At 44.9% G+C, this 14,266-nt stretch overlaps 3 protein-coding genes across 6 annotated transcripts; 2 read left to right on the top strand and 1 right to left on the bottom strand.

The window, feature by feature from the left end:
- Window positions 1-172: 172 nt before the first annotated feature.
- Eif2bdelta (eukaryotic translation initiation factor 2B subunit delta) lies at window positions 173-3,444 on the top strand. 2 transcript variants are annotated; one of them, XM_076438832.1, is made up of 7 exons: window positions 173-348; window positions 842-1,262; window positions 1,361-2,262; window positions 2,397-2,524; window positions 2,654-2,831; window positions 2,907-3,087; window positions 3,173-3,444. In XM_076438832.1, exons 1-7 carry the CDS (start codon window positions 328-330, stop codon window positions 3,373-3,375), a joined length of 2,034 nt encoding a protein of 677 aa, XP_076294947.1. In that variant the 5' UTR covers window positions 173-327; the 3' UTR covers window positions 3,376-3,444. The 2 variants fall into 2 exon arrangements, with proteins under 2 accessions (XP_076294947.1, XP_076294946.1); XM_076438831.1 differs by lacking the exon at window positions 173-348 and adding an exon at window positions 392-576.
- A 322-nt stretch (window positions 3,445-3,766) lies between these two features.
- Mterf5 (mitochondrial transcription termination factor 5) lies at window positions 3,767-6,457 on the top strand. Of its 3 annotated transcripts, none has more exons than XM_076438848.1 (7): window positions 3,767-3,907; window positions 4,225-4,504; window positions 4,584-4,717; window positions 4,810-5,119; window positions 5,189-5,616; window positions 5,709-5,936; window positions 6,086-6,457. In XM_076438848.1, exons 2-7 carry the CDS (start codon window positions 4,298-4,300, stop codon window positions 6,390-6,392), a joined length of 1,614 nt encoding a protein of 537 aa, XP_076294963.1. In that variant the 5' UTR covers window positions 3,767-3,907; window positions 4,225-4,297; the 3' UTR covers window positions 6,393-6,457. The 3 variants fall into 3 exon arrangements, 2 of the variants coding, with proteins under 2 accessions (XP_076294963.1, XP_076294962.1); XR_013010508.1 differs by lacking the exon at window positions 3,767-3,907 and adding an exon at window positions 3,969-4,148 and having other exon boundaries at window positions 5,709-6,009; window positions 6,086-6,130; XM_076438847.1 differs by lacking the exon at window positions 3,767-3,907 and adding an exon at window positions 3,970-4,148.
- A 176-nt stretch (window positions 6,458-6,633) lies between these two features.
- On the bottom strand, window positions 6,634-9,867 carry Repo (homeobox domain-containing protein reversed polarity). The gene is made up of 4 exons (XM_076438852.1): window positions 9,459-9,867; window positions 9,110-9,188; window positions 8,793-9,016; window positions 6,634-8,383 (listed from the first exon to the last, which is right to left on the bottom strand). Exons 1-4 carry the CDS (start codon window positions 9,853-9,855, stop codon window positions 7,767-7,769), a joined length of 1,317 nt encoding a protein of 438 aa, XP_076294967.1. The 5' UTR covers window positions 9,856-9,867; the 3' UTR covers window positions 6,634-7,766.
- Window positions 9,868-14,266: the final 4,399 nt, after the last annotated feature.

The raw sequence follows: 14,266 nt of genomic DNA, 5'->3' as shown, positions 1-14,266 counted from the left end.
AATGGCACAATTTTAGGGGGGACGTGAAAAAAATCTCGTAAAAAAATTTCACCGGGTATAGCTAAGGTCCACCCTGATGTGGCACGTCTTCCCGACGTCCGATTGATCTAAAACTTTGGATATATCATTTCTTCATTTTATGCAATAGTTTGATTTTGCGAAATTAAGCGGGGTGACCAAGGTACCCACACTTACGTTACTGACGCTAAAAATCGTCGCGCATGCACACGAGTTAAATCGACCCGTCCCTCACACTGGCTATTGGTTCTACGTTGTACGCATTCTATATAAGTGTGTTCCTGAACGAATGCGAGTCCCGACACAGCGATGATGGATCAGGAAGAACATGTTCGTAAACAATGAATATCTCCTTTTAATGTCAGAATTTGTTTATTCTGATTTTTTTCCCCTTTCGACAAATTGTTTTCCCGATTATTTAATCTCTGTTGGATCCAATTATATTCGTTATAGGGTAATTTTACCAGTAGTCAGCCATTTTAAACATTGTTATTGTTAATATACGATTTTGTAAAATGTTTTACATACGGGGACATGTGTGAAGCTATACAATGGAAGGTGGGAATAGATTGATAAATAAAATAAGAATTTATTTAGAAATACTTATTTTTAAACAATTTATTTTCGGGAATACTGTCTATTGCATAGGGGTCGAAATAAGGCAAATTTACCCTATGTTAAATGTACTCGACATTTTTTAATATCGACGATTAAAAATATTAATTTTATTTCATTCTATAAATAATATTTTACAATTTAATGATATTGTTTTTTTTTTAAAGATGTAATGGCACTTTAATAATGTGAAATAATTTTATTTTAGTTAACGGAAAGCAAGTCCAAATCCCGTACACGTTCTAGAGCCAGGCGTCTTCGTCGAAAACGATTACACGATGCCCGCAGGGCTGAGAAGCAACAAGATTGTTTGTTTAATGGATTAGAAGTTGAATCTTACTGTGATAATTCAGTGTCTGTTAATGGAACAGTTGGCAATCGAGAAGTTACTGTCGAAAAGGATACAGAAAATGTACAAACGACAACTGAGTCCGAAGCAGACAGATTGAAGAAGAAGAATAATGACAAATTGGGAGAAAGCATCTATCCCTATAATAGTTATCCCAACACATTTTCGCCCAATGATTCGATTTTAAAGTGTATTAGATCAGGGTATCGCAATCCTCTGAGCATTTACGACAATTTAAAGAATTTATCCGAGTCAGATCGAAACATCTGGACGATAATAGGTAACAGCCATATTTAATGTTTACATTCAATATCTCATTGTATTCTAGATAGGAAATTAAATAAGAAACCCACTAAAGTTTTATCTCGTATTTTACAGATACCTTTGAATTTGTTAGAGCGAATTGTCTATATAATAAAATGAGTAGCACGGAGAAAACGAGAGAGGAGGTGAAGAACGATCGGGCAGCGAAGAAGGCAGCTAAGGCGCTTGCCAAATCGAAAGCGAAAGCCGATAAGGTACAAAATAATGAAAGCTCTAGCACTAAACCTGCATCCGCTGATAGTACTACCGATAAACAGACTGTTGAAACATCAAAAATTGTACCCAGCAACAATGTCCAGAACACAATACCCACAACTCATATAACTTCTAGTACAAGCACGAAAAGCACATCGATAGAAGTTACCGCGGAGGGGAAAAGCAAAGCGGAATTACGTGCTGAGAGGAGAGCAAAACAGGAGGCGCAACGAGCAGCCAAACAACAACTCGTACAGGATAAAATTCCGGTCAAGACTAAACAAACCGAAGAAACTAAGGCGCGGGTAGTGCAACAGACTACGGCTCCAATCGAATCTGCGAAGAAACCTGCAACGCCTAAGAAACCTGCGTCGCCTAAGAAAACTATTCCGAAAGAAAATACTCACGAAATCAGTCTTTTTAAGCACTTGTACCACGAAAGAGAACAAGCAGCTGTTGATGGTCTCTCGGTGAATTCGCCCATACACCCTGCAATAGTCAGATTAGGTGCGCAGTATGCACAAAAGGTGATAGTAGGCAGCAACGCAAGATGCGTCGCATTGTTGGCCGCTGTGAAACAGCTTATCCTAGATTTCGAGCGACCCTCGCAGGCTGACTTTATCAGAGGTCTCGAGGCGAGTCTGATAGAGTCGATGGCTTACCTGCATTACTGTCGACCATCCGCTGTTTCTATGCAGAATGCGCTCAGGCATCTGATGAGACAAATGACACAGCTGCCTTCTGCGTTATCCGATGCAGATGTAAGTAGAAATATTCGACACTTCACCTGAAATGTACCAACGGAGTTATCCTATAGAAGTGGTACTCTGTAGTAGAAATTTGAATATCCTTTTTCGTAAGTCTCCGGTTTTGAAAACACAATTGTATCTTCCAGGCAAAAAGTAAATTGCGTAATGTGATAGATACTTATATACGCGAACAGATACAGCTCGCCGACGATGCGATATCGTTAACTATACAGCGAAAGGTGTCCAACGGGGACGTAATCTTAACGTATGGATAGTAAGTGCCCATACATGTGCAATGAAACATTACACAGGTCACTTGAAACAAGCTACTCGGTGGCCAGTTTCACGTGCTTCATCCTGCATAACACTGTGATATTTGCAACATAATCGACATTGCTTTTAGCTCGTCCTTGATTCATAAAATCCTATTAGACGCGCACACAGCGGAGAAACAGTTCCGTGTTATAGTTGTGGATGGAAGGCCTTGGTTAGAAGGAAAGGAACAGCTCAGGCGTCTAGCAAAGCACGGCATCGAGTGCTCCTACGTCTTAATCAGTGCTCTGAGCTATGTAATGCCAGAAGTAAGTGCTCAAATACACGTTTCTTTGTCAAGAATTCTTAACGTGATTTATTTATCTACCGTTGCCACTAAACAGGTGAGCAAAGTCTTCCTGGGCGCTCATGCGATATTGGCCAACGGCGCTGTCATGTCGAGGGCTGGCTCCGCGCAAGTTGCCCTAATGGCGAGAGCCTTTAATATTCCAGTGCTGGTGGCGTGCGAAACCCACAAATCCCATGAACGTGTACAGACGGATTCTATCGTTTATAACGAACTAGGTAAACACTACAACAATTGTCAAAACAATTAGGTTGTATTATATCGGATCTTCTGGAATTCCTGAAACGATATCTAATGTTTTAGGTAACGCGGATGAACTCGCGCAAGGTTGCGGCTCCAAGAAATGCCAGCTAACCAACTGGAAGACCAAAAAGTTCTTGAATCTTTTAAATATCATGTACGATGTTACACCAGCTGATTTGGTTACGGCTGTTGTCACGGAATTAGCGATTTTACCGTGCACCAGCGTTCCTGTGATTTTACGGATCAAGCCGTCTGAGATTTAACTTTTCGCTACCATTATTATATGTAGAATGTAAAACTAAATGTTTCATAATGGAATATTTTGAAAACTATACGAGATGCGAAGCCTTCGGTTCATTTGAAGCAGTCCTACAATCTGTTCTTTTTAGATTAACTTAGCAATTCCATCCCAAACGTTCGCAACAGTTGTATCAGATTCAGAGAAAAACAGAAGAGAAGAAATTAAACGTTCGTATCCCGTTTGCTTCCGGAAGTATTTGTCTATAACACATTCACATTTTTTATTTACGTTCTCGAAGAAAAAGATACATGTACTGTTATCTATTGCGTTATGTATTTCAAAATAAACTATCAAAAAGTAATGCGTGAGAACCATTTGCACTAAATATCTTTAACTTACGTCTGCGAAATCTTGTTATAAGTACATATTTATACAGATGTTTATTGAAAAGATATGAAATAAATAATTTCAATACAAAATCTTAAAAGCTCCTTAGCGATGCACGTTTCATTGTTGCGCGATGTTCGTCAGAAGATAAAGATATAACCATTTCGGTGCGTTTCTGCTTATATCGAGTTAGGTTAGAACGAGCTATGAACATATGTACATAACATAAATAGCTCGTCGCCACATTCGTATGTGTGGCTCTTGTGCTTTACTATCTGTTACATATAAAACATTTTAGAATGTAAATACAAATGCACATTTATATATTTTCGAGGTTATAAAAAGGTTCATTTAAAATTTAAAATAAAATCGTGTTTACCAATATTGTTTATATGTATATAGATATAGGTAAAGACCGGTGCATATATATATTTATGTGTATTTATCTACTACCAAGGAAAATATAACCTTTGAATGATTCCAGTTCTCGTCTTCATGTTTTCTTCGAGTTTTCCGCGCTGATTTGGCTCATATCAGCGAATAATTGTGAAAAAAAGATGAACAAATTGTTCGCCCGTAAAGCACTCATTCAAACATGCCTCAATAGATCATCGTTTTATTCAACAAAACCAGATATTCATGAAATAATCGCTACTCAGCTGGAGTTGGATCATAACACCGTCAAAAATGTTTATCAAAGGAAACTTGACCTTAATACTCAATTGCCCGAGAAGCAAATCGTCCAAAACTGCTGGACTCTTAAGGTATAAATGATTTCTAGTACAAAATTTGGTATTACATACTTTTATCTCTTAAATAATTTTTCGTTTTCGTCTTTATCAGAAGTTGATAGTGGATATGCAGAATACTAGATCCTTGATGGAGTGTTTGAGGCTTGAGCCTAAAATTTTGACTAATAGAATCCTACTGCTCGAAGAAATGGGGGTCAAAACTGTAACTTTAGATGACATTTCTCGGTACTGTTTCCTCTCTTAAATTTTTCTAACATCCAGTGTTTATGATTGTATTGCATATTGCACGCTTGCAAGTTACCCATCCTTCATTCCAGGTTCCCAAATTCGATGCGTAAAAAAGTAAATGCATTTAAAAAACGACACAAAATCCCAATAGATCAGGACATAGTAAAAAACATGTTTAACAGCATTGGAATATCCGAACTGCCAAATATGCGGAAATTAACTGGTGGTGCGCACACGGCGGATTACTACTTGCATTCTATGACATATTACAAGACGTGCTACCTTAAATTGTACCACGAACCTCTTCTGAGGTCTCATTTGTTCAAGTATCAAAGCTTCAGGCAGCTCGCAGAGTTGATAAATATTTTTGAAACTAAATTTAAGGTTGATAAAACATTTGTGAGTACAATCTCTTCATACGAGCAAGTAATACAAAGCGATACGAGACTAATCGAATTTGTTTCACAGTTAAACAGGCACTATTTTGTGTTGGACTTGAATCCAGCTGATATAATTAATTTCTTAAACGAATTCAAGGACGTAAAAATAGGAGGGCTAGAGATCACCGAGGTGGTGAGAAGGTATCCGCGTATTTTGCAGTGCAATATACCCAATACCAAAGAACTGCTGAACCTCCTGAACGAATACAATGTACAGAATCATATGCTTCATTCCAATTTGCCAATTTTAAGAATGAAGCCAACAACGTTCTTGGAAAGATACAGAAGAGTATCAACCCATCCTGAATTTGAGGTGTGGTTGAAACACTCGAGGATGTTGTACTTGCTCATTGCATATAAGCTAACCATGGATCGGCTTGATGTCCTCCGGCTTATGAACCGCCTGGGAATGGCTTCCTTCCATGCAATTTATTGTTCAAGAAATCTCTTCCATAGGTCAGGACAACTACATTACAATGAGAGTGTGCTCGCTATCGATTCCTGGCGATTTCCTTCCGTTTAAATTAATCAAAGCTGTCTGTTTACAGGGTTCATACACCTTCGAGATACCCTCGGGTAGCTAGGAAGAAGTACTTGAAGTATTTATTCGAGGAAAATTTTAATAGGAACGGGCAGGAATTAGTCGATTACATAACAAGGCACCCACACTGGAAAAGCATACCGTTCTCTGCTATATACAAAATGATACTTTTCTTAAAGAAAAATTACTCGGAGGAAGATATAATTTCAAACCTTCATCTCACACTATATCCACTGTAAGTTCACGCGCATGCTTGAACATGTTCAAGTTACGTATGGCAAGTTGTACGAAGCTGATCAAAATACGAAGTAATTTTATTGCAATCGTTAAGTAATTCGTTCAGCCCCTTACCAAGAAGCGTTACCAATTTTGCTGTTATTGCAGGCACGCGGTCAGCAGGATGCTCGAAATAGTGAACGAACAATACAATTCGGAGAAAGGGTTCAACGATAGGCAACGCCTCGCGTTATGTTTGTACATGTTAGAAAAAACTTATCATTTCTCTGGCGACGCCGTTTGGAAAATAATGCACACCGCGGACGATTTAGGTTTTAAGTGGAGCGAACTCGAGAATATGGAGGAGATCGATTTCGAGAATTTAGACGAAACATATCCGGAACATTCAGAAAATTGTACGGATAGTGTTAATGCAATTGATAAACAGCTCGTTTCATGTTTAACCGAGTCGTGATTAGTACGATTGCGGTTAAAACTTGTGACACTCTTGTGAATAAAAGATGTTCCCTAAAAAATGTAGATGGCAGTCGTTTTGTTTGGATCGTATCAGTTTTTGTCGATTTATTCAAAATCATGTTCGTACACAAATGAAATATCGATGTACCAGATTTCTTGAGAAGGCATTTCTCGTGATTACATATTTTTATAATTTATTTTGGATAGTATTCCGACTAAGAAATAAAAATGGGACGATATGCAAACACATGATATATTTTTTTTTTAACAAACGTTGCACGCACAATACGCTTTTAATATACAATAATATCACCATAAGATACGTATAACATTAGAGACTGCCGCCGCAAGTTTCAATTTCACACGTCACGATTCGATTTTTCGTCGAGAAACGAAACGGAAATGGAAGACGCGGATACAGCCACACTCATCCGATAAGAACACATACACACGTTAATCTACGTTTGTTCAAGGCACTTGGAATGCTCCAATTCGTTTAACACGTTCTAGTCATTATAAAAACGCTACAAAAATTCTTAATCGAAACTTATATCATTCGAATCGCTTCCAGACGAAACCTGTGCCAATTTTCTCGAAGTACAAACTCTTGAATAGATCGGGAAAAGCCTCAAGAAAACGATCCCCCCCCCTAGTTCGACTCGTTAAAAATTGGAAAATAAATATACATCTAACGTAACGCGGTTTAATTTACAAATACTAAAGAGAAAAGATGAGAAGAGTTAAGTTGAAACACGAATCCTATTCCTACGATCCAAGGAGGACCTGTATCGATACGAAAACTATAATTGGTATAAAGCTGTATGTCTTTCGAGGGCCTGTGCTTGCGAGGCAGACCCGACCCCGTGCTTATATCTACGAAAATCAACTGCAAATCAGAACACTTTATACAGTATATTTACTTTATCTTTCTCAAGGTTGGAACATTTCGCGAGGTTTCTATGCCTTCGTGACGAAAAATGAGCAGCTTCAATTTTGCCATTATAAGATTATAACAAAATCTGGATAGATACATTCTCATTGTTTTTATAAAGTATTGTAAAAAAGTCACTTCTAGTGGTCTGCGAACGTCACGAGGCATTCCAACGTTGTGAGATAAAGGCAATAGCTTCTATACAAAACTCGACATTATCCACAACGGACCAGAACGACCAGCGATCGATAGACTGCGGATCTTTCTGCAAAGTTGTCTAAGTGAAAGTTGTATGAAAGAGAGGTTCAATGAAAATATATGTATCTCCTCTTCAAACAATTCGAATAAGCCGAAAAGGATAGTCCGCAGTCTAGTGACCAGATTCCGAGGTGTTGAAGAGGCTCGGCTCGGCTAGAACGAGTCTAGAGCGTAGGTTTCGAGTCAGTTCAGAAAAGGAGGCAGCTGCACATAATTTTGTTGGCTAGCTGGCTCACTCTTCACCATCACTTGGTCCTTGAGTCCTTGACGGGCTTGCGGCGAGTGCATGCCGTAGTCTTGTTTCTGGTCCTGTTGCGGCTGCTGTTGCTGTTGTTGCTGCGTGTAGTCGGGCTGCTCGTGCTGATACTTGTCCGCGGGACTCAGCCCGCTCACGTAGTCCAACTGCTTGTTCTGTTGATGGTCCTCCTCGGACATTGAGTTGGCCAGGTGCGTGGGCGGCGAGTGCGCGGTCACCATCGTTTGGTAATCGTTGCGTGTCAACGGTGGCGGAGGACTGTTCCCGGCGTTCATGTAGTCCTGGTGGACCCGCATCGCGTTCCCGGACGGCGCCGAGAACAACGAGGTGTCGTGCTGCGGCAGCATGGTCGCGTACGGGTACGCGGACCCGTTGTTACTCGGTCCACCGAACGACGTCGAGTACGGCGAGTTCGAGGGACTCAGCAGGTTCAAATGGGGCGCCAGGTCGTAAGCTGGCGTGTACGTCCAGGCGTCCGGAGGAGCCGTCGCCGTCGTCGGCGAGGCGAACGGGTTCAAGCTGTTGTTCAGCGAGGTGAACGATCCTGTAAACCAAACAGATATTTATTTGAAAAGCGTTTCAGCACAGTCCACCTCGGTAATCTCAAAACTTCCATAAAATGGAGCTTATTTAATTTCGTAATTGATACTGCGAGTGACTCTGTGACGCCATTAAACACTGTTGCACCATTATTTAAAATATTGTTTACATTATTAAATATGTACGAGGTATTATACGAATTTCATATCCACGAAATTTAAAAAAATCATAGGGAATAGAAATATTCTAGCTAGGAAGAGATGTTTAATTTTCGAGTTAAAATCGCTCCGAGTGCAAACGGTCAACACATTTCAACTGTTTCACTTTTATTTCGTCAAATAAGTTGATTTATATTTTTATATAAGCTGATCGAATATTTTTCGGTGATTTATGTGTGCATTTCGTCGAATTACCTGATAAGCCTGGACTACCCGACCCAGCAGCCATGTAGCCGGCGGTCTTGCGCGGCGGTTCCCTCTTCCGCCATTTTGCACGACGATTCTGGAACCAAACTTGAACCCTGGACTCCGAGAGCGCGAGTTTCACGGCGAGTTCCTCGCGAGCGAACACATCCGGATACGGTGCTCGTTCGAACGCCTTTTCCAGCTCGTCCAGCTGGTACGCCGTGAACGTGGTTCTAGAATGAATTGCATTGGAAATTTAAGACATACATAATAAAACCATGAAGGGACCGCGACTTTCAATCGGAGGAATTTCGATGCAAACGTACCTGGTCTTCTTCTTTTTGGTTCCACTGTTGTCGGTCTTCTTCTTCGAGTCTTTCTTAGCTGGCTGTGCCTCGCTGCTCACTGCAAAACGAATTGCAAACATGATTCATCTTCGTTTTCCGGAAGCTTGGAATTAGAAGCAATTTCTCGGACAATTGTAACAGGAGCCGAATTACAAGAAACAGGAGTCAAATGAAAACGTCTTTCCTTTTCGAATAATTTCAAAAATTTGAAATTCTTATAACTTAAAATCCACAGTCTACTTCAAAGAACCGAAAGCTTTCGTTCGCGACTGTAACTTTGCAAAGCCGACTTCCCGATCGACGATTCGTTAAACGAACGTTCACCAACCTGGTGCGAGGGCGTTCATCGGGTCCTCCGGCTTCCTCTTGAGCGGGTTGCCTAGCTGAAGGCCCTGCTGCAGCGTGGTAGATGTTGGCGTCGCAGCGCTCGACGTCGAAGTGGTGACGTCTTGTGTCTGAGGGAGCGGCGCGTACATCCCGGCGAGCTCGAGTTCCTTCAGCTCCTTCTGCTGTTGTTGCTGTTGCAGATGATGATGCGAGGCTTGATGATGCGGCGGAGGACTGTTCGAGGAGTCCAGTTTGTGAAGGTGGCCGCCGGTGGGCATGAGATCACCGCCGTGGTGGCCACCGTGCAGACCCAGCATCACCTGGATGCTATGGACACCTGTGCCACCTCTGCCACCGAAGTCGGAGAAGATCGGGTCGTCGAAGGGACCTCCGTCCATGGTGTCGAAGAACTTTGAAGGATACGGATCCAGAAGGGAGACGACAACTCGGGTCTCGTTCGCACGATCACTCGGTGGTAGCGTTCTCCGTTCGAGTTCGGACAGACACTCGAGGTCAGGAGAACTAGTCACAGAATCAGACACGAACCATCCACTTCCTCGAACCCTCGAAAAGTCACACTTTCCCGCTGTGAGATCCGTTTCCGAACGGTCGATTCCTATTGGACCGGTTGTTCGGCGCGGCGTTCTCCGGACGTCTTGCGCGGAGCTAAGATCCGCGACCGTCCCGCGGCAATTATGCAAAAAAGCACGCGTGTACTGGTGATCGCGTTAGCGGCACCGGTAATGGAATCCGGACCAATTGCGATCAATTGTTGCCCGGGTTATGATTAATTTTGATTAGTTTTAACCGGAGTTAACTAAGCGACCGGCGCGGCGTTTGCGAACATTGGCCCCGGGACGAGAAGAGACGACGGAACGAACAGAGCCGAGCGGAGCGTGGAGCGGTGCCGAGCGGGCTGGTGTTTCAGGCGTTCACAGGGAAAACACCAGGACCTTGGAGGACGGTGTGCCGCGGAATGGATCGTGTGGTCCCGGGACGCAGTTTCTATTGACCGGGCTGCGTGTTCGATCGTGAAGAGCGGCCTATCCTCGCGCCACCGACGATCTCCTCTGACTCTGGCTAATCAACCGACACTCACACACGCTTATATTTTCAACGGGTTACCGGGCAGGCCGCCCCCACACATGGAAGCCAGCCAATCCTGTGGCAACTAGCCGCCTCGACGCGATCCACGAGAGGACGGCCGTTTTATGCGGGCGCGGTGCGCGCTCTCTGCCTCGTTTTCTTCCTCTTTCTTTCTCTTTCTCGCCCTTTCCAAGCCCGTATCCTCCCTCTCGTCCTTTTTTTCCCTATTCCACTCTTTCCGAGCCCCGCTCCCTTATTCCCTTGCTCCCTTGCTCTCTCGCTTTCCTCATCTCCCCGTCTCTCTTTTCCCTGTTTTCGGCGTCCGTGCCCGCTCCCCTCAACAGAGAGAAACAGACGATCCGAGTTTTGTCACCGATGCGACCGCCCCCCGGCACACCGGAGAACGCCATGAAGATCCGCGACGCGCGTCGGGACGCCGCGCCGCGCCGCACCGTGCCGCCGTGGAGGGGCGTGTGGGAACCGGACCGATCATCCTCTGCTCTATCGAGCTCGCCTCCTTCTCATCGCTATGGGAAAATTGCCGATACACCCGAGTTGCACGATGGATCCGCGACTTTCGTCACCCTTCGACCTTTCCGCGGTTCTCGGAACCAACCTCCGAAGACTGCTCCAGCCATCTCCGACCATCAAAGAATCCTCCAACCCTTCACCGCGAACCAGAGCTTTTTCGACAAGCACGTACACGTGTGGCCAGCGTTCAAATCACCGCGTTCAAAGTACAGCCTGACTCGATTTCACGGCCTATGCATATGTATGTGTAGCATATTCTCGTGACGAATGCTATGTTTCAAGCCACGTTCTAGTCTCCGAGTGGATTCTCGGATAACGAGACGCAGTCACAGTTGCAGGCTCTTTAGGACGTTCGTACCTGAAACTCGCACACATTCTTCAGGGAAGCAAGATGGTTTGATATCATCTTTCGGAAATTCGTATAGCTGGCAGTGAAAGGGTGAAAGATACGAACATCTACTCGATCCCTCGGCACCGTCTATGCCGCTCCAGAGCACAATCATCACCAGCACACGAAAACTGTTCACCAAGACACTCTGTTCCAGTCCGAAACGTTCGAAGATCGAGTCTGGTCGAAGGAAGATCACCGATCGTCGTGAACGGTATCCAGAAGTCCTTGAACCTCCAACCTCCGAGCCACGGTCCCTCGATCCGCGAGATCGCACGGTGCACGATCGACGCCGATACTCCTCGGCACTGGACAGCGATCCTTTCGAGACCGAAAGGATTATCCTGTTCGATGGACACTGGTTATCCTTCGAGCACTCGGTCCGCGAACCACTCGGGATTTTCCCGGGGATCGATCCACCGGGATCAACCGGCGCCGCGTCGGATCACGCTCGCCGATCGATACGGATCCCCGTGGATCCGGGACGGATCGACGCGAAGGACGGCAAAGGTAAGGGTACCTACACTTTCCAAGAGATCCATGTCCGTTGACCGGCAGCGTGGCACTGAGCTCTTAAGCGCAGGCTCAATGAAACCAGCAATCGCCAGGAATTGCCTCGAATTGGCCCAATCAAACTACCCCCATTCCGTGTGTACACGCGTATATTAACTGCTAATTTCATCGGCGGTAATTAGCGCGCGCGGCTGTCACGGCGCCCTGATTTAATTGCGGCTCGCGGACTCTTTTCCTCCTCGCCCCCTCCTCGGCCGTCTTTTCCGCTGCGATCTGGCCTCCTGGGGACCGAGGACGATCGGACAACCGGTGACCACCGGTTCCCGCGGGCTTTCCGCCTCGTTCCGCCCGTTAATCGCTTTGTTTACGGCTCGTCGGAATCGAGTGACATCGACCGGCTCGCTGAAAAACGCGTCGGACAGCCTCTCTGCCGGACCAACCAGCCAGAGACTTCACCTTGGAACCCTTCGACTTCGTTGTGCCCAAGGGTAAACGATCGGAGAGATCATCGGAACAAACCGTTCAAATGTTAGGCTAGACGGAAAGTTCTGTCGTCGTTTAAATAAGCGGGTAATTTTGCTTGTAAATCAAAAACACATGTTGCCAGTGAGTCATTGGGAAACAGGAATTGACAGGTTATCCGAAAGACGGCAACAAGTTGTTACAAACAATGGAAATAATATAATATATTTTTATTTTATATTCTCCTTCCAACCTCCAACCTTATGTCCGCGCTTGTTACATCATGCAAATATTAAATTGTATTTGCTGTTAGCGCTGTTTTCATCGTTGATTCGGTAACCTCATCGACGACGGGTACATGTGAATCAATCCAAGCGAAACTTACATATGCTTCATAGGTTCAGAAAGATACATTCATTTAGGGAGGATAGAGGATGCGAATGACGATGAAAGCTTGGGAGTAGAGATCGGATCAAGTATACTACAAGCAGAACCTTCGAATTATTATTTCCTCTGTACGTAACGTGATAATAATGTTGTCTGTACCCTGAACGGGATAGCATGTATTTAGCTGTCGCAGCTTAGGCGCAGCATAGAGGGCGAGTGCAGCCTAGATTGATCTTTTATCTTGCCCTTTTGACTACTTTCGGCTACTGAGAAATGAGAAGGCGCATTCCGCACCCTTGCAATCCTCGAAACGAGGCTACCCCGTTAACAGTGTCCCGCCGATACAAGGGAACCGCGACCGGCTTCTTCGTACGTGTCCGTGCACGAGACCGTCCTCAACATTTCAGACGAAGATCGCGTCAACTCGCGAGTTGTGAACGATGGTAGGCTTCGACCTAGGTCAAGGTATCGCCTCGTCCGTGGTCTGTGGGACTGTAGCGTCCACACCACTCTGTTTCGAGGATCTTAACGATCCCTGAGCGATCGATTGGGTTGAGGGCGGGCGGATGCGGGCAAGCCGCAGGACATTCGCGGGTACAGGAGCCGGTCGACGCCGCGAGGACGCCGGCCGAGCGCAAGAGCGAGAAGTCGGCAACTTAACTGGCCTAAATGGGTTTAACTCGATGTGATTTTGCTGGCGAACCACTAAATTGAACGAATACGAACTAAACTGAACTCAACTAAGCTAATCATATCACATTACTAGCGTTATTAGCCGAGAGACGATATAAGTGAAGGCCCGGTGGTGCCGGGCTGCAGTAACGGGTCGCCTCCTGCGCTGACCCTCCGCAAGACTTTCCTTTCGACCCCGTGTTACCCTTCGACCCTTCATCGAGAAACCGACTTGCAGTCCTGCTCCGCGACGCTGCGTTCAGTATCGTTCGCGAACGTTCGATATCTCTTTCGCGGTGACAACTCTCAAAAGGGTCGGCCAGCTTTCTTCGCGGCTCCGACACGGCGGCAGTGCGTTCTTCGGGAAACGGAGGAGCGACACGTGGTTCCGGAGACGACGACGCCCGATCGCGTCCGAAGTGTCACTCCGACGACCAACAGGAAGCACGTGGCCCAGAAAGTGACTGCTCGCGCGGGAAACTTGAATCCAGACGATTTTAGTGCATCTTAGCCGAGACGCTGACGGGATTTCGTCCAGTGAACGTGTTCTCTTCTCTGTTGCCAGACCGACCATGTTGTATAAATATTTTTCAGTAACGTGTGTAGACTGTGCAACGCGGAGAACGATTGTTTAGCAACGCGTAGTCGATGCGTTGCGAGTTTTACCGCCCTTTCGCGATCGACGACGTCTATCCGTAAATTGTTAGCGGACGTCTAGTGGCCTTAGGTCTCCGTAGTGATTCTTGCGTGGCGTTCCTTTAGTGTTTGTA

Source organism: Lasioglossum baleicum, chromosome 15 (assembly GCF_051020765.1).
Source record: "Lasioglossum baleicum chromosome 15, iyLasBale1, whole genome shotgun sequence".
In the NCBI taxonomy this organism is placed as follows: domain Eukaryota; kingdom Metazoa; phylum Arthropoda; class Insecta; order Hymenoptera; family Halictidae; genus Lasioglossum; species Lasioglossum baleicum.
The sequence above is the reverse complement of the archived record's forward strand: the minus strand, read 5'-3'. Positions and strand labels throughout refer to the sequence as shown.

Excerpts from the sequence above, each read along its gene's own strand:
- Repo (XM_076438852.1), bottom strand. The coding sequence starts at position 9,855 with ATGGACGGAGGTCCCTTCGACGACCCGATCTTCTCCGACTTCGGTGGC. Across the intron at positions 9,189-9,458 it reads GATGAACGCCCTCGCACCAG|TGAGCAGCGAGGCACAGCCA; the intron begins GTTGGTGAACGT and ends TTCGTTTTGCAG. Across the intron at positions 9,017-9,109 it reads ACCAAAAAGAAGAAGACCAG|AACCACGTTCACGGCGTACC; the intron begins GTACGTTTGCAT and ends AATTCATTCTAG.
- Mterf5 (XM_076438848.1), top strand. The coding sequence starts at position 4,298 with ATGAACAAATTGTTCGCCCGTAAAGCACTCATTCAAACATGCCTCAAT. Across the intron at positions 4,505-4,583 it reads AAAACTGCTGGACTCTTAAG|AAGTTGATAGTGGATATGCA; the intron begins GTATAAATGATT and ends CGTCTTTATCAG. Across the intron at positions 5,937-6,085 it reads CATCTCACACTATATCCACT|GCACGCGGTCAGCAGGATGC; the intron begins GTAAGTTCACGC and ends CTGTTATTGCAG.
- Eif2bdelta (XM_076438831.1), top strand. The coding sequence starts at position 553 with ATGTGTGAAGCTATACAATGGAAG. Across the intron at positions 2,832-2,906 it reads TGAGCTATGTAATGCCAGAA|GTGAGCAAAGTCTTCCTGGG; the intron begins GTAAGTGCTCAA and ends GCCACTAAACAG. Across the intron at positions 3,088-3,172 it reads TATCGTTTATAACGAACTAG|GTAACGCGGATGAACTCGCG; the intron begins GTAAACACTACA and ends CTAATGTTTTAG.